The 21,945-nt window shown below is 56.9% G+C and overlaps 1 protein-coding gene across 5 annotated transcripts in view; it reads right to left on the bottom strand.

The window, feature by feature from the left end:
- Positions 1 to 1,904: 1,904 nt before the first annotated feature.
- Positions 1,905 to 21,945, bottom strand: part of NTN3 (netrin 3) — a 33,092-nt gene continuing 13,051 nt past the window's right edge. For all 5 annotated transcript variants that reach the window (XM_074552818.1, XM_074552815.1, XM_074552814.1 and 2 more), the window contains 5 exons: positions 17,701 to 17,889; positions 11,866 to 12,015; positions 10,887 to 10,940; positions 4,136 to 4,210; positions 1,905 to 3,874 (listed from right to left, as the gene is read on the bottom strand). In XM_074552818.1, the coding sequence (XP_074408919.1) occupies positions 3,546 to 3,874; positions 4,136 to 4,210; positions 10,887 to 10,940; positions 11,866 to 12,015; positions 17,701 to 17,889 (797 nt within the window). In that variant the 3' untranslated portion in view covers positions 1,905 to 3,545. The remainder of the gene's footprint in view (positions 3,875 to 4,135; positions 4,211 to 10,886; positions 10,941 to 11,865; positions 12,016 to 17,700; positions 17,890 to 21,945) is intronic.

Here is a 21,945-nt window from a genome sequence, read left to right as displayed (position 1 = left end):
ATGAGAAAAATTTCAACCAGCTGCAAAATTCAGTCCCAAAGCAGGGGGGAAATTGCAAACTCAGCCTCTCTTTCCGCTGCCTTTGTGTCTCAAATGCTTTGCCCCAGCTGAATACTGGGAAAAGACCTGTGTTAATAAAAACACACGGATGGAAATGTGCGTGGTGGTTCTGGCCGTTCCCACACGGGCCCGCAGCAGCCGCTCCCAGCGCGGGGCTTGGGCCGGGCGAGCTGCGGGAGCTGCGAGCGCACCGCGGGCTCTGCAATGCTCTGCTCAATTAATGCTTTTTTCCTCAAGAGCTATTTTGGAAAACACGTGGCTTTGTAGTGCCAAGCAGAGCTTGCACTGCAGTGTCTCTCTTGCCCTTGCAAAGCCCATGGCTGTTGGCTGCAGCCCCCAGGACTGTGTGACACAGCCCGCTGCCACCTGAGCCCCTGCCCTGTGTCACCCACGGCCTCTGCCTCTCCCAGTGGTGCAAAGCACCCCCACCACCAAGGGGTGGGCAGGGCTGGGTGGGTGCTGGTGGGTGTGGGACTGCCCCTGGATCTGCAGCCCTCCACCAAACGATGTCTGCGCTGGTGGGTGCTCCAAGCCCTGACTGATCTACAGGGCAGGATCAGCAGCACCTCTGAGCAAATCCATGGTGCCTCCTCCATTGCTCTTGGTGTCCTGGCACCAGCTCAGGGTGATCCAGCCACAGTGACCCAGCTACAGCCAAACCCATGTGCAGTCCCCAGTTCCCAGCTGATTGTGCCAGGCAGAGGGAGAGGAATAAGAAAGGTGAATTCTTGCTTTGGACATGGAGGTGACATAAGCAGGAGAAGTCAGGAAAAGTCCTTCAGGGATCAGATTCAGTGAAGAATATCTTCCTCAGTCTAGACTCAGTGCAGAGTGGCTTCCTCCAGCCCTTCAACCAGGATTTTAGGACATTCCCCAGCCAGAGGGAGAGAGGGAGAGCTCCTCTCCCCAGCACAGACCATAGGGTGGGGGTTCTGCTCTGGCATTTCTGATCTACCCCAGCAGGACACTGAGATGCCAGCTGGGAGCCATCCTTCCTCAACAGTTCCAGATGGCAGAGGTGAAAGAAGAGGGAAGAGCTGTTGGGAGGATAAATGGAGAGCTCCAATCATCAAATTTTTCAAAGAGTTTTAGGTGCCCCAATTCAGTGGAGGAGAAATCAGGTCCCAAAGGAAACCCTGGAGTTCCCTGCCTGAGAAGGCTGTGCCCAGTGTTTTTGGGGAACATAGACAGGTGCATCTCCTTGCTTGGAGAAACCACATGCTGCTAAAGCCCAGCCCTGAGGAATATCCATGCCTGTGGTGCTGCCCTGCTCTTTCTGGGCTGTGGCTGCTAGAAGAGGGGTCAGAGAACCCCCACAGCCCAAGGAGTGATGCTGAGGGATGATCCTGATGAAAGTCCTGTCCTTGCACTTCCAAAGGGCGTTCCACCACGGGCTTCTGTGTCAGGACCCCTGCATTTGTCCAGAGCAGCTGTGGCTGCCCCATGCCTGGAAGTGTCCAAGGCCAGGTTGGATGGGGCTTGGAACAACCTGGTCCAGCGGAAGGTGTCCCTGCCATGGCAGGGGGTGGAAGAAGGTGACTTTGAGGTCCTTTCCAACCCAAACCCTTCTGTGACTGTTGGCTGCATGGGGCTGGAATGAGCCTGAGCCAAGGGCAAGTCTGGTGAAAGCAGCCATGGGAGGAAGAGGAGAACTGGGTGGCCCAGCTACACCAGAGCCATCTCAGGGCAGAGGCCAATAGTCTGTGACAATCTACCAAGAGGAGCCAGGAATGGGAGGGTCCCCTCAGCTCAGAGAGGAGGAGAGAGGGTCTGTGTAGGGAGGGGGATAATCTCAGCTCATCCAAGCCCACGTGGTCCCACCCCACCCATCACCCCTCAGCTTCTGGCCTCCCTGTGCCCTTTGTGGGCACCCAAGTACCCATGGCACCCGAACAATGGTGCTGCAGGCCCTCCACAGCTCTGCAATGGCACTTCCAGCATCTCCAGCAGCTTCACCAGTGCACCTGCATGTCCACACAGACACCCCCAGGGCCTACATCCTCACTCCCCAAATTCCCTTGTCCAGAAACCCAACAGTGCCCCACCAGTCTCTTCAGCTGGAAGCTCCAGCACCACCCTGGGATGCTGAAGCCCAGAAGCACCAGCCTGGAATGGGGAGTCACACAAGCTGCCCTGGGCTGGAAAGGGTAAAGTTTCATGGAAGACCATTAGGCTACAACCCCTCACTGAGCCATTCAATAAGCAAGGCAAGGTTTGTGTGGAAAGGAATATCTATTTTCAGAGCACCTATTATTTCTATTTGTATTTATTAAGCCAGGACTGCTACAATCTCAACATGGGAAGATACTGGTGTCTGTTTAACCAGAGACTAATACATGGTGAAGAAGATATAAAAGCCTAGAGGTGGATCAATGAAAACTCTTTCTTCCTGTCACCTCTGCCTTGTGCATCTCCATGGACAACCTTGGCCAGTTCTTCCCAGGAGAGCACGCAGTCTGGCCAGCTCTGAAGATGCACACCAAGGCAGATTGGTCACTTGGTGTCTCAACAGGAACAGGTGGAATTGTGTCAGTTGGTACCAGGTGAGAATACAGGCACACAGACCTGGGTGGATGGATGATTGCACATGATGGCTCCAGTCAGGCTGGCCAGTCCGGCTCAGGTTCAGATGGAGCAGGTGGACATGGGAGGGGAAAATGGTGTGTCCAGGTCTTTCTCACTGGGTTGTCTGGACTAGGCACCAGGACAGTGGCAACCAGGGGTTGCCAGCTCTGTCCCTTTCTCCCTGGTGGACACAGTCTTGCCTGGTAGTGGCCACCAGCACACTGCCAGGGCTTGGCTTCTCCCTATGGCACTGCAGCACAGCACAGGTCCTGCCCCAGCCAGCAACACAGGTCCATTTGAGCCCAAGGGGAAGAAGGCCTTGTAAAAGTTCATTTGTCCTTCCTGATGGAGGTCCTGGGGCTGGACACTGCAGCACTGGACAGCTTCCACTCAGCCTGCCCGCACACTGGAATGAGGGGCAGAGGACTCTGACCTCCTGCTCCTCCTGGGCATGGAGAAAGGCAGAGAGAGGCCGGGCAGCAGCCCATTTTCAGAGTGAGGAAGAATCATACCCTGGATGCTGGAGAAGGAAGAACTGCCAGCTGAGATATCAGCACTGGGCAGAAGACAACTGTGTTAAAGGGAATACAAAGGCCTTGAAAATGAGCTCCAGAATGCCTGGAGCAGGGCACTAATCCCCTTCAAGCCCCTTCAGGTGACAGGCACCCACAGGACCTTGCTCCACTTTGCTCCTCGTTAAAGGTTTGTCATTACTGCATTATTTTTAATACACACTTAGAGAAAAGGGCTGACACGCACACCCACCCGTGCACACGCACACAACAGAAAACCATTGCCAAAATATACACTATAGACAAAGAGTCCATTCGCACTATGGATATGTACAGAGTCTGTGGTGCAGTCTGGCAGTGCCCAGCTGGGCTGGGGCTGGCAGTGGGGACAGGGTGGGTGCAAACCCCTCAGGGCTTCACACACTTGCCCTTCTTCTCGCGCCGCTGCAGTTTCCGAAGGCGCCGTGTCCAGGCATCCCGCCACTGGATCACCAGGCTGTTCTTGTCGGCCATCAGTCCGGGCCGGTCCGTGGAGTTCTCGCTGATCCCCATCACCAGGTACTTCTTGCTGATCTGGATCTTGGGGCACTTGCAGGACAGGTCCTTCAAGTGGATCCACAAAAAGTTGTCACCGCGCTTGACCCGCTCGTCACGGCACTTGTAGACAGAGAGGATGTTGATGGTGAACTTGGCCCAGTTGGCCACTGTCTCCATCTCCAGGATGTTCACCTGGACCACTGAGGGTGAAAAGGGAGAGGCACAGTGATGGGGGATGCCTTGCCTTGCTCCCCAAAGGAAGGCTGGGGACAGGAACTGCCCTTCTCCAACAGCCCCACCTGCCCCATGCATTGCAACTCTGGGAGGGCTGATTTGGGGACCTCTCTTCATAGGGAGTGTCTCCCACCCCCTGGATGCTTTCATCTGCCCCACCCATGGCCAGCCCTCATCTGCCTCTGGGCCAAAGCCCAGGGTGGCTCAGGGAGGTTGGAGCTCCTTACCATAGTCCTTCTTGCAGTACTTCTTCATGTTAATCTTGTAGTTGCCCTTGGCTGGTTTGCAGTAGGAGTCACAGTCTGCAGCAGAAGAAGAGTGGGTTGAGCGCTGAGGGGCCTGGGGGGGCTCATCCCACGACAGGGGAAGGGGGAGTGTGGTGGAGGGGACGGCAGCAAGACCCAGCCGGGCAGAGGGTGGTGGGTCCTTGACTGCTCCTGAGCCAGGCCTGAGCACTGCTGGGACAGGGGGCTGTCGAGCCCCCAGCTGCTCCCCTGGCACCTCACAGGAGCTGGGGACTCAAGGACCAGCACGAATGGCTGATACCACATCAGCTGGGGGGAGGAACCAAGGGACCCTGCGTGCACTGAGCAGACCCTGCCACTTGTGGCAATGGTGTCCTGCAGGATGAGTCAGCACGGGGTAGTGGAGCAAGCCTGGGGACTCCTTCCAGACACAGAAAGGGATAGATGGGAGGAATGTGGGTGAGGTGAGAGTGGCCCCCATGGAGGGCTGGCAGGGGCCATGCCAAGGAGAGTCAACAGAACAGCTGTGACCCTGCAGTGCTGGGGGTGTGGGAGCAGAGGATTTGGCGCCAGTCCCACCACCAGCCGCACAGGGGACACATCCAAAGGCAGGTGTGACACCAGACCAAGGGGGTCGTGATCCTCAGAGCGGGGGAAGCACCCTCAGGGGACAGCCCCTCCAGGGACCTGTGCCCCGTAGGCTCCCACAGGTGAGGAAGGGGACTCGGGCTGTGGGAAGGAGGCAGGTGAGGGAAGCTCTACCACATCACTCCTGTGCCAGGCATCCCCTGCTCAGGCTGCTCCAGAGGGGCTGGGGAGGCCACCAGGCTGTCCTCCACTACCCTGCTGTCCCCCAAGGCTCCTGTCCTCCAGGAAGCTTTTTTCTGTGCATTTCTAAAGCTCCTAGATTTGCATCTCAAGCAGAGGGAGGGCAGGGAATGCCTCTTTCCTTCTCCCCAAAGCCTTTGATCCCCACAATTGCCTGAAGCAGCTCTGCTCTCCTTCTTTCTTTACCCTGCCGTCTTCCTTTGAACATCTCAATTTGTCTCTTTCCAAATGGCATGTTTTTTTCTGAGCCCATCTTTCTTCTTTTCTCTGCCTTTTGCAGGTTCTCCCTATGGTTTGGCCCCACGTCCCAGGACAGTCAGCAGCCTCCAATGTTGGCTTTGTTTGCAGGTTGCCACAGTGATCACTGGGGATGGAGGCAAAGCTCTGGGGGAAGACGGGGAATAACAGAACCCTGTGCCAAGGGGAGGAGGAGAAAAGAGGAAAGAAAGAAGCCCAGGAGCACAAACTCACCCTGGGCTCTGCTGTTCTCCTCTCTGTCCAGCTCCTTTTTATCTGGGACTTCATGCCACCTGTTCCAAATTTGTCAGTGATAGAAGCAGTGCAGCATGAAGCCAGTTCTTGGCAGAGGAGGATGAGCTCTGATTCCCAGTTCAGCCCCCTGGTGCTGCCCTTCTCCCTGCCTGGGCTGGCAGAGCTGCCTTGGCCCTGCTGCCTGCCCTGAAGCAGCCGAGGTGGCTGCAGAGGGGGCTCAAGCCCCTCATATGGGGGGAGGCTGCTGAGTGTGCTGCAGTGTTTGGTGAGTGCACTCACCACTGCCTCCCTGGGGTGTGCCACAGCCTCGGCCTGGACCCTGCTGCCTCCCTGGGGTGTGCCACAGCCTCGGCCTGGACCCTGCTGCCTCCCTGGGGTGTGCCACAGCCTCGGCCTGCTGTGCTCTCTGGGATACCCCACAGCCCCATCCCCATCCCACAGCAGCCCTGAGCAGCCCCAGCCCCACACACTGCTCTGCCCTGTCCTGCTCCATGCAGGGACTCGGGGCACAGCCTCCCACGCCCGTCAGGACAGGAGCCCCTTCCTCCCCAGCCACGGGCACAGAACCCACCCTGCCCCTGCCCCTGGCACAGCTGGCACAGCCTGCCCAGGGACACCGGGGGGGCATGGCTGGGCTGGCTGATGGGGGCTGGCCTGGGGAGCTCTGGGGTGATGGGGGCTGGCCTGGGGGGCTCTGGGGTGATGGAGGGTGGGAGGAGGCTGTGGGGCAGCCTCAGCCAACCTGCCACCCCTTCCCTTGGCAATGGGGATGAGGGAAAAGCAGAAAGAAATCCTGTAACTGCCCTGGGCTCCTGCTCACGATTAACAACATAACACTGTGATTCAAAGGAGCTAGAAAATGGTGTTGGGAATTAACAATTTAGGATTAGTTTAGGGATTTTTAAAACCACGGCTTTGTGCTGTGGAGGAACATTCCTCAAATGTAAAATTAATTCCTGCTCCCCTTATCTAAGAAACTTGGGAAGAAAAATATGTCCAAATAACTGGAAACATTTCCTTCCCTTGGCCCTGGCCTCCTCCATCACTGGCTGTGGGGCAGACAGGGCTGCTGTGGCTGGAAAGTGGCAGGGGACGTCAGGGCAGAAGGATTCTGCCTGTACCTCCCCAGACTGCCTCTCCCTGAGCCTCCTGTCCTGTTCCTGCAGGGTTTTGCCGTGGGGGCTCTGCTCAGGAGCTGCCCAGCCCCATCACACTGCAGGGATGGAGCAGGGTTCCCTCTGGCTGGGATGCTGTGTGTCCCATGGGGCTGCTCCACACAGAGCCCTGAGAGCCCCACACCCTCCACAGGGCAGTGGGGAGAGGAGCTGCTGTGGCTGCCTTGCTGCTGTCTGTGCAGCTGCACTGGGCAGCCAAGCCCCACGGAAGGGCTGGGGGTCAGCACAGACCTGGCACAGCCCATGGCATGAAAGTGAACACCCTGACATGCTTCTGCATCTCCAGGATATGCTACAGCCCCATCCCCGACACTGCTGCATCTCTGGGACCCACCACAGCCCCATCCCCAACACTGCTGCATCCCTGGGACCCACCACAGCCCCATCCCCGACACTGCTGCATCCACGGGATCCACCACAGCCCCATCCCAAACACAAACACATGTTTGGGACCTGCCAAAGCCCCATCCCTGACACTGCTGCATCCCTGGGAGATGCTGCAGGTGCAGGGTGGGAGGAGGCAGCTGAGAACCAGAGCCACTGGCCTGGTGTGGGCATTGCCCATCCCTGTGGGCAGTGCACGTGGGAGAGGTGGCAGGTTTGCACATCTGGTTTACTTCTCCTCTCCTTGAAAAAAAAGGAATATTTTGTTTTAAGAGAGATGTAACTTAATCAGGTGCTATGGCTGCAAATCTTTTACTGCTTACTTTGAATTCCCTTAAAGCCTTGTTTTGCCTTCCATGAGTTTTGTTAATTCTGCTAATGGGGAACGTGGATTTTATTTTTTCTATGAAGTGGAAAATATTTTAAGATAATAATAATAAAAATGATGAGAAGTGGACGCAGGACGTTTCATCACCAAGCCAGTTAGTTGCTCAGGCACAGACATCAAAGCTGGACCTCAAAGGCTTTGGAAGATTGGGAAGGCAGGAGAAAGCTGGGAAAAGTGAGGCAGAAGATGGCAATGTCAGTGAAAAGCCTGGACACAGCCAGGGACTGAACCCGGCATGGAGGAGGATGGGGAGAGGGCGGGAAGCCCAGCACCTGAGCAAGGCAGCCCTGAACAATGTCCCCCTGTTCCTGCAGCAGCACCTGCTCCAGAGGCAGGGCGGGAGGGGGAAATGGGGGAGAAGGGGCTGGGAGGCTGCCCGAGGCGCTGAGGCCCCGTGGGGAGTGCGGGCTCAGGGACAGCTGGGGCTCCTGGGGCAGGGGGGTACAGGGGGCAGGCAGGGCGTGGGCAGAACTGGCAGCTCTGCCTGCAGGGCAAGCACATGAGGGGCAGGTAACCCTGGCAGCACAGCCAGGGCAGCATCACCCCCATCCCTGATCCCCCAGCCAAGGGAGCAGCAGGAACCCCCTGATCCTCCAGGGCACCAGCTCTGGGCAGAGGCAGCCACATTGCATTAAGGATATTTGAGCTAGAAGCCAGAAATCTTAAACCAACAAAGCCACAGATAAACTGGAGGCAGTTTGAGGCAGACCTGCTCTGCTAAAACAGAGCAAACAACCCAGCTCTCTGCCAGTGCTGTTATTGTGCAGCTCAGACAGCATTGTGAGACTGTTCCTATTTATAAAGCACTGGAGGGGAGTCACCTTGATTAACTCTGCTCCACGCTGCACTCTCTGTTGGCAATAAACCAGTCCAATCTCTTGTTCCATCTCCCTGTTTTTCCTTTTCCCAAAGCCTGATGTTCTCAGGTCTCTCCCTGCAGGCTGGGCAGGGCAGGCAGCAGAGGTGGTGCTGCTTTGCCCTGTCCCATGCAGCTTCCCCCAGCATCATCACTGCAGCTCAGCACCTTCCCATGGGGCAGGATGTGTCTCCAGGTGTCATCGCTGCCCCTCTGCCTCAGTGAGGAGTGAGATCTGTGAGGATCCAGGCAGGGCTGCTCCTCACTGCCCTGAGAACACCCTGAGAACACCCTCTCCTTTCCAGAGCCTCGAGGGGCAGGGCTGTGAGGGCCCAGCAGTGCCCACAGGTGCTGGGTGGGGTGCCAGGCTCTGTGCTACTCCTTGGGGTGCACGTGTGCTAAGCCAGCACCACTCTGCACGGCGCTGCAGGTTCCTCCTAGTGCATCTCCCCTCTCTATCCCATCCACACACTTTACTCCTGCCAGAGGAACACAGAATCATTAAGGTTGGAAAAGGCCTCCAAGACCAACGAGTCCGACCTTGAACCAAATTTCACCATGCCCACTAAACCACATTGCAAAGGGACGCATCTACTCGCTTTTTGAACGCTCTCAGGGATTGTGATTCCACCACTGCCCTAGGCAGCCTGGTTCACTGCCTGGCAGCCCTTGCAGGGAAGAGATTTTCCCTGATGTCCAACCTGAATCCCCCATGGCACAGCCTGAGGCTGTTTTGTCTCGTTCTATGAGTTGTCCCCTGGGAGCAGAGCCTGACCTGCCCCTGGCTGCCCCCTCCTCTCAGGGAGCTGTAGAGGGGGAAGAGGTCCCCTCTGAGCCTCCTTTTCTCCAACCTGTGCCACTTCATCTCCTTCAGCCATTCTTCATCAGATTTGTGCTCCAGAATCTTCCCAAGCTCCTTTCCCTTCTCCAGACCTGCTCCAGCCCCTCAGTGTCTGCCTGGTTGTGAGGGGCCAAAAGTTCCATCTCTTCAGCACAGCTCGTCCCTGGCTCTCTCCTGCAGCCAGTGAGTTCAGCACGGGGCCATCCTGGAAAATGTCCCCAGAGGGCTGGAGAGCACATCCCAGGCACACAGCAGCCTGGAAGGGGCTGTTGGCATTTCCCACTACCAAGGCAAGGTGGTCTTGGTAAGGAGAGCTGGGGACATGGATGCAAACAGAACACTGGCTCTCCTAGAAAGGAGTAGGCTTCCTTGGGATAGATGTACCCCAAACAAGGCACAGGGAAGTTGCTCTCCAAATATGAGCGTGGGGAACTGGAGGGGCCTTGCTGTCCTCACAGGAGCATGTGCCATGGGATGGAGAGGAGGATTGTTTGGGATGTCTATTCCAATGCAGGGGCAGAGCAGGCTCTTGGGGACAGCAGGAAGAGAGGTGGCCCAAGGAGGGAAGGGGCTGCTTCTTTCCCAGCTTTTTTCCCTCCCCCTGGCTTGAAATCCCTACAGGGGATAGCCCTGGGATGGCTGGGAGCAGCCACACTGCAGTGCTGAGGGAGCTGCAGAATGAAGAGGAGGGGAAGGAGGAAAGCCCTGCTCCAGCCCTCGTTACCCTGCTGGGTGCATCCTGCAGCTCTGGAGGGCTCAGCGTGGTGGCACTGGATCCAGGGGTGGCACAGCCCTGCTTGGTGCCACTGGGACGTGCCATGACACAGAGGGAGCTCAGAGCACTCGGTGGGACCTTGGTCCCGGGCCAGGCTGGAAGAAGGACCCTAATCCATCAGCACAGGGAGATCCATGGACCCACCCATTGCCCAGCCCCAGCCAAGCCTCTGCAGGAGCAGAAGTGAACCTGCAGCTTGTACTAAGATGCCAACCTTCCCTCTCCAGTCTGGGGAACCAGGACAGCTCTTGAGGAGCTCTGAGGACCATGGCAGCAATGCCTCCCTAGCCTGTGCAAGGCCTGCAGTCTGTCAATGCAGCTGCCACCCCCCTCTGGGTGACCACAGCAGTGACACTGGTCCCTCCATGGTCCAACTACCCTTGATCCCATCACCCTGCACAGCCAGGACAAGCTGCTCATACCCAGACCCCTCTCTCCTCCAGACGTGGATGATATGAGCACCATGCCACCCACGTACAGGGCAGGCCTGGCAGCCTGTGCCCCAGCACAGGGGCACTGGAGCCTGCCTGAGACCAACCAGACCCCTGTGCCCCAGCACCTCCCAGAGAGCTGGGGTCTTGGAGGGGCCAGGGACACTCAGGAGAACCATCCTGCACTGGTGCTGATAAAAGGAGGTGAAGCAAAGCCATCCCCAGGCACCCACGGTGCCATGTGCCACAACCCCTGCCTTAACCTGCCAAGGGATGGTGAGGCCCCAGTGGCTGCATCCCTGCTCTCCTCCTTGGAGGCAATGGAGAAAGCCTTTCTTGAAAAAGTCCATCAGTCTTAGTCAGTTCCTTTCCAAAAATACACAAGATTTTAAATCTCAGTCACATCTTTCACCAAAATTTTTTCTCAATAATTTTTTGCCAAATGGTTTGGTAGAGCTGAGCCCTGCCCCTTGCTGTGCCAGGGACAGGGACGGTGCGATCTGTCCCCAGGTCTCTGGGTGGCACTGAGGCCATGGACCCAGCCAGGGACATGGAGCACTCACCTGCAGGTGCCTCTGTGCTGGTGACCAGGGAGGTGGGGTTGATGGCAGGAATCTCTGGAAAAGAAAGGAGAGGTATCTTAAGGATGAGATCCCCAGCTCTGGGGGTGACAGCTGGGCTTAAAAGCCCTCTGAAAATGGGCCACAAGGAGATTTTGCTGGTCACAAATGAGAAATGATGGCATGACCATTGCAGACTATTGAATAGACCTGGAGGTGCACTAACTGAGCTCAGTAAATCAGGCCAGGCTGCAATTCTGCATTCCCCAAGGGACCTAAGGGGTTGTGCGGGGATGTGTGCTCCAGGGATGGAGCTTCCCGAGTGCTCAGCTCACCTGAACTGAGTTTGGACATCACACAGGTGCTTGGCTGATCTCAGCACACCTCAGGCTGCCCAGGGCAGGGATAAATGTGGGAAAAGATAACACTTTCTCAGGACTCTTGGCAGCAAAACCTGGGGGAATTTCTTTCCTAAACTCAAATTTGGGGAAGAGCAGAGAGAGAGGAGCCAGCTCTACCAGTCACCTGCACTGCCACTGCTCCAGCAGCCCAGCAAAAGCTGCAGGGTTGGACATTGTTCTTCTGCCACTTGGGTCAAATTCAAACCCACTGTGACAATAAACACAGTTTTATGCTGACCACAGGCTCTGGCCTTGCCCCAAAAGTGACCACACTCAGGGCTCAGCTGGGTGGGGAGAGCATGTGCTGTAGCAAGCAGAGATCCAGCAGAGCTGTTTCACCACCTGGAAGCACTGACCCAAGGGGTCACCCAGAGCCTCCTGTGCTGGGGCAGGTGAAGCCCAGGTCACCCCAGAGAGTGATCAGAGAGTCCCACATGAGCACCCCCTGGAGAACACCCATAAGGACAGCCAGCCTCTTGCTGAGCCTCCCACCCACCACAGACCATCCATGGGGAGTGGGGGACCAAGGAGCATCCCCCGGGCCCGTGAGGTCCCTGAGTGCAGGCCAGGGGGGCACTCACTGATGCAGGGGGCCACGGGCGAGCGGCTCTGCTGGTAGCCCTTGGCGCAGCGGTTGCACGTGAGCCCGGTGACGCCGTCCTTGCAGGGACACTGCCCCGTGGTCTGGTTGCAGGTCTTGCCAGCTGCACCGACGGGGTGGCAGTCACAGGCTGGGTGGAGAGAGAGAAACGGGTATGTGAGAGGGGAGGCACAACACAAACCCCAAACTGGAGCCAAGGTGCAGTCCCAGAGCGGTGAAGAGGAGGGAGACCCTTCCAGAGCACCACTGCTGGGGCTGGCACAGCACAGACCCAGCTGCACCCGTGGGTCTGGACCAAGTGCGGCCCCACATGTGCTGTGAGCAGCACAGGCAGGAGGGCGAGTGGACAAAGGGGCTGGCCAGGGTATGGCCTTGCTGACAGGGATGCTCAGGAGGAACACCTGGAGCCTCTGCAATTCCCACAGGTGCCTGCAGCCACCGGCTCTCATTTATGATCTCATTTAACTCCAGGGAGAAGTTCCTATGGCAGCAGTAAAAACCATTTTCTCCACTTGCTCCCCTTCCTCTGAGCTTTTCAGTCCGTGGAGCTGAACCAACACTGGCTTTTTACACAAACAACAAACCTTGTTTTGGTTTTAGAATGAAGCAGGTTTTCTCAATGTTTCCCAAGCTCATAACCCTCGATGCCCCTCCTGACTCCTGGACACCCTGAGCAAAGGATGACCCCACACCTTTCTACCTCAGTCTCTCTAGGGACAAGCCACACCTGAGGTGGGTGAAAGTTGTCTTTGCTCTCAGAAGAATGATCCATCATGTCACACTGGATGATGGACCCACTGTGGGTTGTCTGCATGGAGGGATGTGGGAAGGAGATGCTTGCTCAGAGGAGGACCTTCCCATCTGCTTGCCTGGAGCTGGGCTGGCAATGAGCTGGAGAGGTTATCTTGGCCTCCATCAGTGTAAGAGTTGAACGTGATTTCAAAGCAAAACAAAAACATCTCCCCCAGCCACCCCCACAGCCCCCTGATGTTACCGTTTCCCTAATTTTCACCAGATGGGACTGGTGAGAGCACCATGGCACTTGAGCCCTCCTCCTGCACAGCCAGAAACCAGAGCGAGCAGACTCTAATGGGGACCAGATGCTCCATCCTTATCAGATCTTGGCTAGGACGAGAAGCGGACATCTTTCTGACAGGGATATTTTGGGGGCTCAGCTGTGATAACAAATGGCAGCGAGCAAGGGAGTCTTGGCATGACACAGGGCTGTTGGAAACACAGGGCCTTTCTTGGGCCCCAGTGGTCTGTTCCTGGTGTAAATTTTATGGACAGACATAAATCTCAGCCCAGTCAGGATCCAGTTCATCTAAGCTGATCTCTCTGCATGCGGTGGAAGGTGGATTTCAGCAATGCCGGATGTTTTACCCAGACCAGTAAGGCAGCTTTGCTCATCTTAAGTGCACAACCAATCAGTGTCATTGGGGTATGAGCTTGGTCTCTTCCAGACCAATCTTTGCCCACTTGCCCTACCACAGTGGGATTTCCCACAGTCCCACAAAAACACACTGTTCCCTCCCGTTGCCACGGGATGAGCATCCCAGGCAGGAGCGCTGTCCCTGATGGGTCCCGCACTGCAGCACGGTCCATCTGCAGCTTTAGCATCTCTGCTCTTCCTCATCCCAACAAAACCGTGGAGGGGTTGGCTCAGGGAGCCCGTCCCAGCCCGAGGGAAGGCAGGGCTGGGGGCACATGCAGCTCTGCACTGCTGCCCACACACCAGGCCCTGCAGCTCCCAGCCTCTGGCTGCCAGGATCTGGCCCACAGAGCTTGAATGGTGGATTAAGTCACTAGCTTGGAGCTTAACTCATCAAGCTGTGCTTGCCAGAAAGCATGTCTTGCACCTCATTTTGAGGGTATTTTTGCATCTTGAGGCTTAGCTGCTACTGCTTCACCAGTTTTCATTGGAGAAAGGCTCACGGTTTACAGCTTTGTTTAAATTACTGGGATTAATGCGCAGCCATCCTTTATTTGACTTTTCAATTAGCACCATTGAATTAATCCTGAAGGTTGCTCTGCCTTTTCCATCCTCCCAGCTTTTCTATCCCACAGGGTCCAGCAGTGATGCTGGCAGTGGAGGGAAGCACTCCTCACTCACTGGCCGAGGGCTCTGCTCAGTTGGACACAACCTGCAGCTGGTATTTCTGCGCCTATTTCCAGGATGCTGCATCCCAGCAGAGGCAAACCATGGCCGAAGAGTTATTTAGTAACACATGCTGGGGTTTGTTTAAATAAGATGTAGTAGTTCCTGGCTTCCGGGTTAGTGATTTGCCTCCTGAATATTAACTGAGCCATCTGCAGCCTGGTCTAGTGGAAGATGTCCCTGCCCATGGCAGAGGATTGGAACCAGATGATCTTCAAGGTCCCTTCCGAGCCAAACCAGTCTGTGATTCTGTGAGCATCTGCCTTCATTGCGATGCTCAGCCTCTGCCCTGGGCCAACGCTGTGGTAGGTGCACAAACCTTTGTTTAAACCCACAGCACACTGTTCCCATCCCCCTGCTCCCTGCCTGCTCTGAACACCCACTGAGAGGATGGATCCTTGCCTTGCCTTTTCCTGCAGGAGTGTAGATACCTGAACTGCAGGTATGAGACACAGCTTTGGAAAAAACAAGCCCAAATTGTCTTGTCACACCTCTGTGTATTTGTATGCCTCTCTGGGAGCAGCAGCTCTCCATTGCCAGCACCTGGGACCTTGCTCCTCCTCTAAGGAGCTCCCAATCCCAGCAGATCCACCTCTATATAAGGGAGGGGTGGAAATGCTTTCTGCTTTACTGAAGGAGGGGCAGCCAAAGAAGCAGAAGCATCAGAGATTTTATTATTAACTCTGTTCTTCAAGGGAGAGCCAGGAACAGGCTCCTCAGACCCAGGGTACCACCTTTGCTGTCAGATCCTCCTCAGCATATGCACCATGGCAGGGGTTGGCCCTGTGTTCATCTGGCTCAGCTGAGCTTTGCAGCTCTTCCCAAGCACAGCAAACCCTGCCAGCCCTCCGTGAGCAGCATCCCCCAGCCAGCCTGGCAGAGCCCTGCCCGTGCTTGGCACAGGGACAGGGGTTTGTCTGAGGGGGCTCCTGTCCCACTCCTCTGCTGCCCAGGCACTGCTGGCTGCCATTTCTCCTGTGCTGCAGCATCTGCACTCACACCATCCCATCAAATCCTGGGCATCCTGGGATGCTTTGCCCACCCTGTCCCCTTGCATCAGAGATACTTTCCATCACTGTAATGCTGCACAATTACTGCCCTGTGAGGGTGGTGGAGCAAGACTTGCACTGACAAATGGTGGGCACACGCAGGTGGGAGCGGCCAGGCCCCCTCTGCCTCCCCCATTCCCTGCAAGGAGAAGGGCTTAAGCCATAGCCAGGTGGGAAACCCTGCAACCTGCAGCTGCCCTGCTCCCACAAACCATGCTATATTCAGTAATCCTCCCTGGCCCCAGCCATATCCAGCCTGCTTTTATAGGTTTTGGCATTTTTTTCTATTATTGCTCATTGGTAAGTGCTCTCTTTCCCATCTGGATCAGAAACTGAGCCCCTCAATGCCCAGAGAAGTGGTGCTGGGGGCCCTGGAGAGGTGAATGCCTGCAGGGCGTCCACTTTGCTTGGTATTGTGTCAGTTTTGGAGCAAAAATAGAAGGAGCTGGTCAGAAAATTACAGAATATCCTAAGCTAGAAGGGACCAAATACGATCATTGAATCCAGCTCCTGTCTCTGCACAGACACCCCAACAATCCCACCCTGTCCATCCCTGGCAGCGCTGTCCAAGCACTCTGGTGCCTGTCCAAGAGCTCTGACAGCCCCGGGGCTGTGCCCATTCCCTGGGGAGCCTGGGCAGTGCCAGCACCCTCTGGGGGAAGAACCTTTCCTGAGATCCAACCTAACCCTCCCTAACCCAAAGAAAAGCAGGAACTGTTCCTTGGGGAGGGCTGGGAGGTGAGGGGCTGCCTCAGGAGATGAAGGGTGAGGTGGAGGCAGCACAGCCACCCCGGTGCCTCTCGAGTGTTGGGGCAGAGCCGGGGCTGCCTGCCAGCCCTCAGCACCTGACAGAATCTTCATGGAAAAGAGAATTTTGCTGCAGTTGCCCCAGTTTGGTGGTGCTGCAGCAGGAGCTGGGGGCTGCTGCCATCCATCCCTGGCCTCAGCAGAGCCAGGACACCTCCTAGGAATAGGACACAATCTAGGATGCTGTGCCATAGACCACTAGGATGCATGCCTTGTTCTGCCTCCTCCTCTTCCTCTCTCCCAGTGCCTCCCCTGTGTCACCATGAGGATGCTGTCCCCTGGCACAGCTTGGGAGCTGGCTGACACCTGGCACAATTTGCATCAGTGGTGTGGTGCCAGGGGCTGCCATGCCCCCAGCCATAGCTGTGGCATGGCTTGGCCAAGGCCATGGGGTGGAACAGCTTGTGGACCCTGGGAACACGGGCTGTGAGGGGGACATGTCAAGTCAGTTGCTTGGGTTGTTGGAAATGATTAGCTCAGTTTGCTAATGAGCTGTTTGCAGGTAGGGCTCCTCCTGGCAGTGCCCCCTCAGCCCCACTCCCGCTGTGACACTGCACGGAGTGAAGTTCCTCCCTTCACTCCATCCTCTCAAGCATTCCTGGCAGTGGCAAGAATAAAAGGAGGCACTGGCACACACCAGGCAATGGAGGGCTTTCCTTTATTATATCCCAGCCTGAATGAGCCAGGCCTCCAACACCACTAATGCACCTGACAGGGGAGCCCCAAAAGTCAAATCCTTCAATTCGGGTCCATGCCCACAATGTCAGTGGTCCAAACCCAGCACCACGAATTCCTGAAGGCCCTCCATGAACACACGAGCATTTTCTTGCAGAAGGGAAGGGGCCTGGTGCCCACGTGGGGCAGAATGCACTGGAGAGAGATCTGAGAGGGACCCTGTTCTCCCTTCCAGGAGGGACTCACAATCAAAGACAGAAAAACAGGGATCAGGTATGAATTCTCAGCCTCTGAACAGCCATGGCTGACTTCCTGCCCATCTGATGTTCCAGTCTGGATCTCAACAGTCTGAGAGACAGGCAGGGTGATTTATCTCAAATTCTTTAGTGAAACTATTGTTTTGAAAAGGCTCCATAGACAGGCTGAGCAGGGAGAGGGAAGAGGAACCAGGCAGGCTTGGCCAGGAGTTAAGAGGAGGGAGAGGAGACGTACAGGTCCCATGATGTTTGGCACAGGCTAGGCACCTTGAGAGGTCAAGCTGCAGTTTGATGGCTTGGAGCCAGTGTGGCTCCTGGCCAGCTCAAGGCCAGTCACCAGGAGTCACAGTGCCCAGCATCTCCCCAAAAACAGATCCCAAGAGCCATCCCACAGCTGAAAATCACAACATGGGGTCCAGCCCCACAGCCCACCTGGGAGATGTGAGTTTCACCAGCATCCCCAGCCCTCCAGAGCAGGGAACCCATGCTCCAAGAATACAGACAACATCCATATCAGAGACAGGTTTCCAGGACATTTAGTCACGTCTGCTTCTGTACCTCCCCAGCATCTCTCCAAACACTGACCAATGGAGATAGTAACTGCAAGCACACCAGAGCCCTCCCAGGCTCCTGGCAACCTGCTCTCTCTCTTCCAGTGATCCTCCTCCACCTCGAGTTGATGCTGAGCTCAAAGTGCCATCCCTGCCCGGTGCCCTTGGGGTGTAGAGGAGATCAGGGTGGTGGTGGTGGCTGGAGCTGACCTGCAGCTGCCAAAGTGAGCAGCAGGAGATCCCAAGGACGGGAAGGGAGAGCAAGGAGACCGAGAGAGAGATCCTGTCCCTCCTGTGCCCCCAGGAGCCCCAGCTTACCCTTGCAGGCCTTGCGGTCGGTGATGGCCTTGCTGAGGTCGCGGTAGAAGCCCTCCTTGCAGTAGTGGCAGTGCCTGCCCGCCGTGTTGTGCCGGCAGTTGAGGCACACGCCGCCGCTCTTGCGCCCCGACAGCTTGAACAGCTCCATGTTGAAGCGGCAGCGCCGCGCGTGCAGGTTGCAGTTGCAGGCTGTGAGGGAAGGGGAGATGGTGAGGGCTGAAGGTGAGATTCAGGACCTCTGGGGGGGTTGGAGCTGCCCTGGTGTCCCCCACTGCATGGGGGTTGTGCTGGGACTGGGATGGACACAGCACAGCACAGCTTGTCCCAGCGTGCTGTCCAGATGTGCAGCACCACCACCCCGTGGGGCCGGTGCCGTGGGGTCAGGGCGGAGGACAAAGGACACGTGTAGGAGGAACTGGCACCACTCGGCTGAAGGGAAGCAAGTGTGGGATGGGGGGCTGCAGCTAGGAGGTTTGGTGGTGCCATCTGAGCACTTGCAGCCCCATGGTCCCCTCTGCCCCTTCCCTGGCAGCTACTCTGGTGACAGAGCCCACCCGGCCTTCCAGCAGGACCACCCACCTCATGCCAGGCTGTGTGACAGCCCTCCCCTGCAACCGAGCCCCCAACTCTTTATGGCTCTATCTTGTGTGCATGAGCCACACACACAGAAACCCACACAGCAGCCCCTGTGTGCTCACATCCCCGTGTGTGCAGGCAGAAACATGCACGAGCACACATGCACACAACTGCACCCACAAACACATGTGCATACAGACATGCACCAAACCCCCCCCAGAGATGTACACGTGCCCACAGGCAGGCACACCCAGATGTGCACAGAAACATCTGCACACCCTTACACGTGCATGCAGAAATTAGCCCCGGGAAGCACACAGCCCTCCCGGCCGGCTCCATGTGTGTGAGATAAAAAGGCAAAGCACTGCCTATTCCAACTTAACACTCTTGCAAAAAGATAATGGGAACAAGATTTCCTCTGGCAAAACGTGGCGCCCTGCTCCCCCAGCCGCGGCCCCCTCCCCGTGCTGGTAAATTGAGGTTGGGTGAGAGCTTTTCCAGGCGCACTGTGAAATTCATTAACGTGTCGGCCCAGATTTAACTGCCTGGCCTGGCTGTGTGAAGTTGCCTCCCCGCAGCCAGCGGAGCTTCACCCGCACAGATCAAACACGGCCTGGCCTGCCCCGGCCACGGGCACGCTGCAGGGACAAAGAGCAAGCCCCAGCCGTAAAAAAGAGGGTTTTGGAGGCATGAGTTGAGCAGAAGGTTAGTGCCAGCACACTCAAACCTCAGCTGCCCCCAGAGCTCCCCTGAGTTATGAGATTAGTGAGAAATCACATGGCAGGCATCAAAATAACACCCCGTGTGGCTGTAGTGCTTGTTACTTTTGAGCTATTTTCTTTTTCCCTGGTGACAGTGGAAAATAGGGATTTTTAAGGCAAATTCTGGGTTGCGGTGTGTGGGGGGAAAGCAGCAAATACTGCCCAAGGCCCCAGGTAGCAGAGGATGCTGTTGAACTGGGGATGTTGACATTCAAACAGGCTTTGCCAGAGCTGGAAGAGACACAGTGAAGTATCCTGACAGCCAGGGTGCCCTTGCAGGCTCCAGATAATGGGACAGGGACAAGACAAGGTGGGTTTTGCCACAGAACTGTGGCAAAGGAGCAGTTTTGGGGAGGAGAGAGGCGTTGTTTTCCCCTTGCAGCACTGAAAGGCAAGTGGGTCATCCCAAAAGGCAGTTCTGTGTCCCTCTTGGAATGCCCCCAGCACCCTCTGGGGAAGGAGAAAGGCTGGCAGCCCAGAGGGGAGGCGACGGGCAGTGGAGGAGAACTCTTGGGTAAATGATTTGCTGCCCTCGGTGCAAGTCCCTCTCTGCCGCCAGTTTAATTGGTGACAGAGTAACTGGCAGGGCCTTCTCCTGGCATCACTGACCCTGGCACATCCTGCTCTGCCCCAGAACGTTTCCCTCAGGACGTGCTGCAGACCCTCTGCTGATGCCAGGAGCTGGTTTGGGGAAGAAGCCTGCCCTGGTGGCCCAGCATTGTTCCCTCTCCTGCAGGCATGGTGTCAGAAGCTGCCAAGCCGGGATTCCAGAGCCAACAGGGGAACCTGGCTGAGCCTGGCCACCCCGGCTTGGGTGGCTGTCCCCACTGGGGCAGGGTCACAACAGCACGCATGGCAATCCCCTCACGCCCTGGCGCAGCCATCCAGAGCTAATCGGGGCAGACAGGTCCCCCCTTACCCTGCTAAATACTCTCACTGTTCCTCAGTACTGAGGCACTTGTAAGCTCTGTCTGTCTCCCGTTAATCACTAATTAAAGGCTTGAATGTTCCCTGCTGTTTGGGGTATTAATAAGAATTTAATTGCACAGTTTGGGGCTAATTACCTGGTAGCTTGCTTCCGCCCTTGTACAGTATGCCCAATTAAACAATCATATGATCAATTAAACAATCACAAGATCTAATAATTTGCAATAATAGACTGATTTAAACGTTGACACCTTGCAATGGAGCAATCTTTTGTCTCCCTTTTGATGATGTTTGAACCCCTTCCCAGGCCCTGGCCACCCTAAAACCTCTCCTCCTCCTCCAGGGTACTGCAGATGTAGGAGCCTGGAATGACAGCACGAGGGGCTTTGGGACAGAGACCCTGGCAGGGGACAGGCAGCACCATGCACCGAGGCACACGTGGGGCAGGCGGTGGAGCCCGCAGGGCAGGAGCAGGGCTCACCGCCCCTACAAGTTCCCTGGGAATAATTAGGGAAGGCAGCCGGATCAGCGAAACCCTAGACCCGCTGCTGCTGCTGCCAACCCGCAGCGGATTTGAGCTACGCCCCTGCTTTGGCTGGAGGAGAGCCTGGCTGGGACACAGGGCAGGATGAGGCCGCACCTCTCGGTTCCACGGCAGCCGAGAGCAGAACAGCCCCTTTGCTTTCATCCACACTGTCCCTCCGTCCTGGGGAAGGTGCTGCGGGAGAGGCGCTCCCTCCGCTCCTGCCAAGAAGCAGCAGCAGCAGCAGGAGAAGCCCCCAGGGGTGCGGGGACAAGGCCGAGACACTGCAGCCCCATCCCGGGCAGAGCAGGAGTCAGGATGGTCAGACAAGTGTAAATCTCCTCTGAGGCCTGGCCGCCTTCCCTGCACTCCTGATCCGCTGTGACTTGGAGGGGCGGGGGTGTCCAGGCAGTGGTGGCAGGGCCATGCTGTCCACTTGCCCATCTCCAAAGCGAATCGCCCTCCCCCTGTGCTCCAGGGCTGTCCAGGCAGTGGTGGCAGGGCCATGCTGCCCTCCTGACCACCTCCCAAAGCCAATCGCCCTCCCCTGCGCTCCCCAGGAAAGGAGCGTGGCTGGTGCTGCCGGGAACTCACTCGTTTCCAGCACGTCTGCTGGGGAGCAGGTGCAGAGAACCCTGTCAGGGGAACTCCCAATGGAAGGGAAAATGTACATGAAGGGGCACAGGGCACAAGGGAATTACATGTGATCCTCCAAATCCCACCACCGCTGCCGGGATTGGTGTTTTCAGGCACCGACATCCCGGGTGGAACACCACATCCCTCCCCCGAGCAGCCTGCGAGGTTTTCCCAGGAGAGCGCCACCCCTTCCCCGCCGAGGCCCCGATCAAAGCGAGCCCCGGGCATTATCCTGGTGCTCCGGAGAGTGCTCCTGCCGCGGCGGCCACAAAGGGAACAAGGGCTCCCGCATCACCAGCGAGTGCATCAATTACTTCCAGTGACTGCCTCGTGCTAATCCGCTTCCCCTCCTTCCCCGGGCCGGGTGTTTGGGGCCGGGCTGCCCCCAGGAGCTCGGGGGTGCGCCTGAAACCGGCAGCGGTGGAGGTGTGAGTCTGCACAGATAAAGATGGGGGGTCCCCGGGATTCTGGCAATTCTGCTCCTGCCAGCCCCTCTGCCGGGATTATCCTTCACACAGCCTCTCCCAGGCCAAAAGCTGGGGGGATGCGTTGGTGGGGACACGTCCCTATTCCCTGCCCTGGACACACAGAGCATTCCTTACTGGCAGGGCAAGCTGCCTGCGGCTCACGCAGCCCCTGGGCTGTGTCAGGAGAGCCTCCCGTGCCTGCGGGCGATGATCTCCAACCAGCAGGCACGGGGCCGTGCGCTCTGCGGCACAAAGCTGGCACGGTGCCCTCTTGCCAAGCCAGCAGCTTGGCAAATCCACTGTCACTGTCCTGGCTGCGACAGCCCCCAGCCTCCCTGCTTGCCAAACTCGTGCT

Source organism: Zonotrichia albicollis, chromosome 16, assembly GCF_047830755.1.
Source record: "Zonotrichia albicollis isolate bZonAlb1 chromosome 16, bZonAlb1.hap1, whole genome shotgun sequence".
NCBI lineage: Eukaryota > Metazoa > Chordata > Aves > Passeriformes > Passerellidae > Zonotrichia > Zonotrichia albicollis.
The sequence above is the reverse complement of the archived record's forward strand: the minus strand, read 5'-3'. Positions and strand labels throughout refer to the sequence as shown.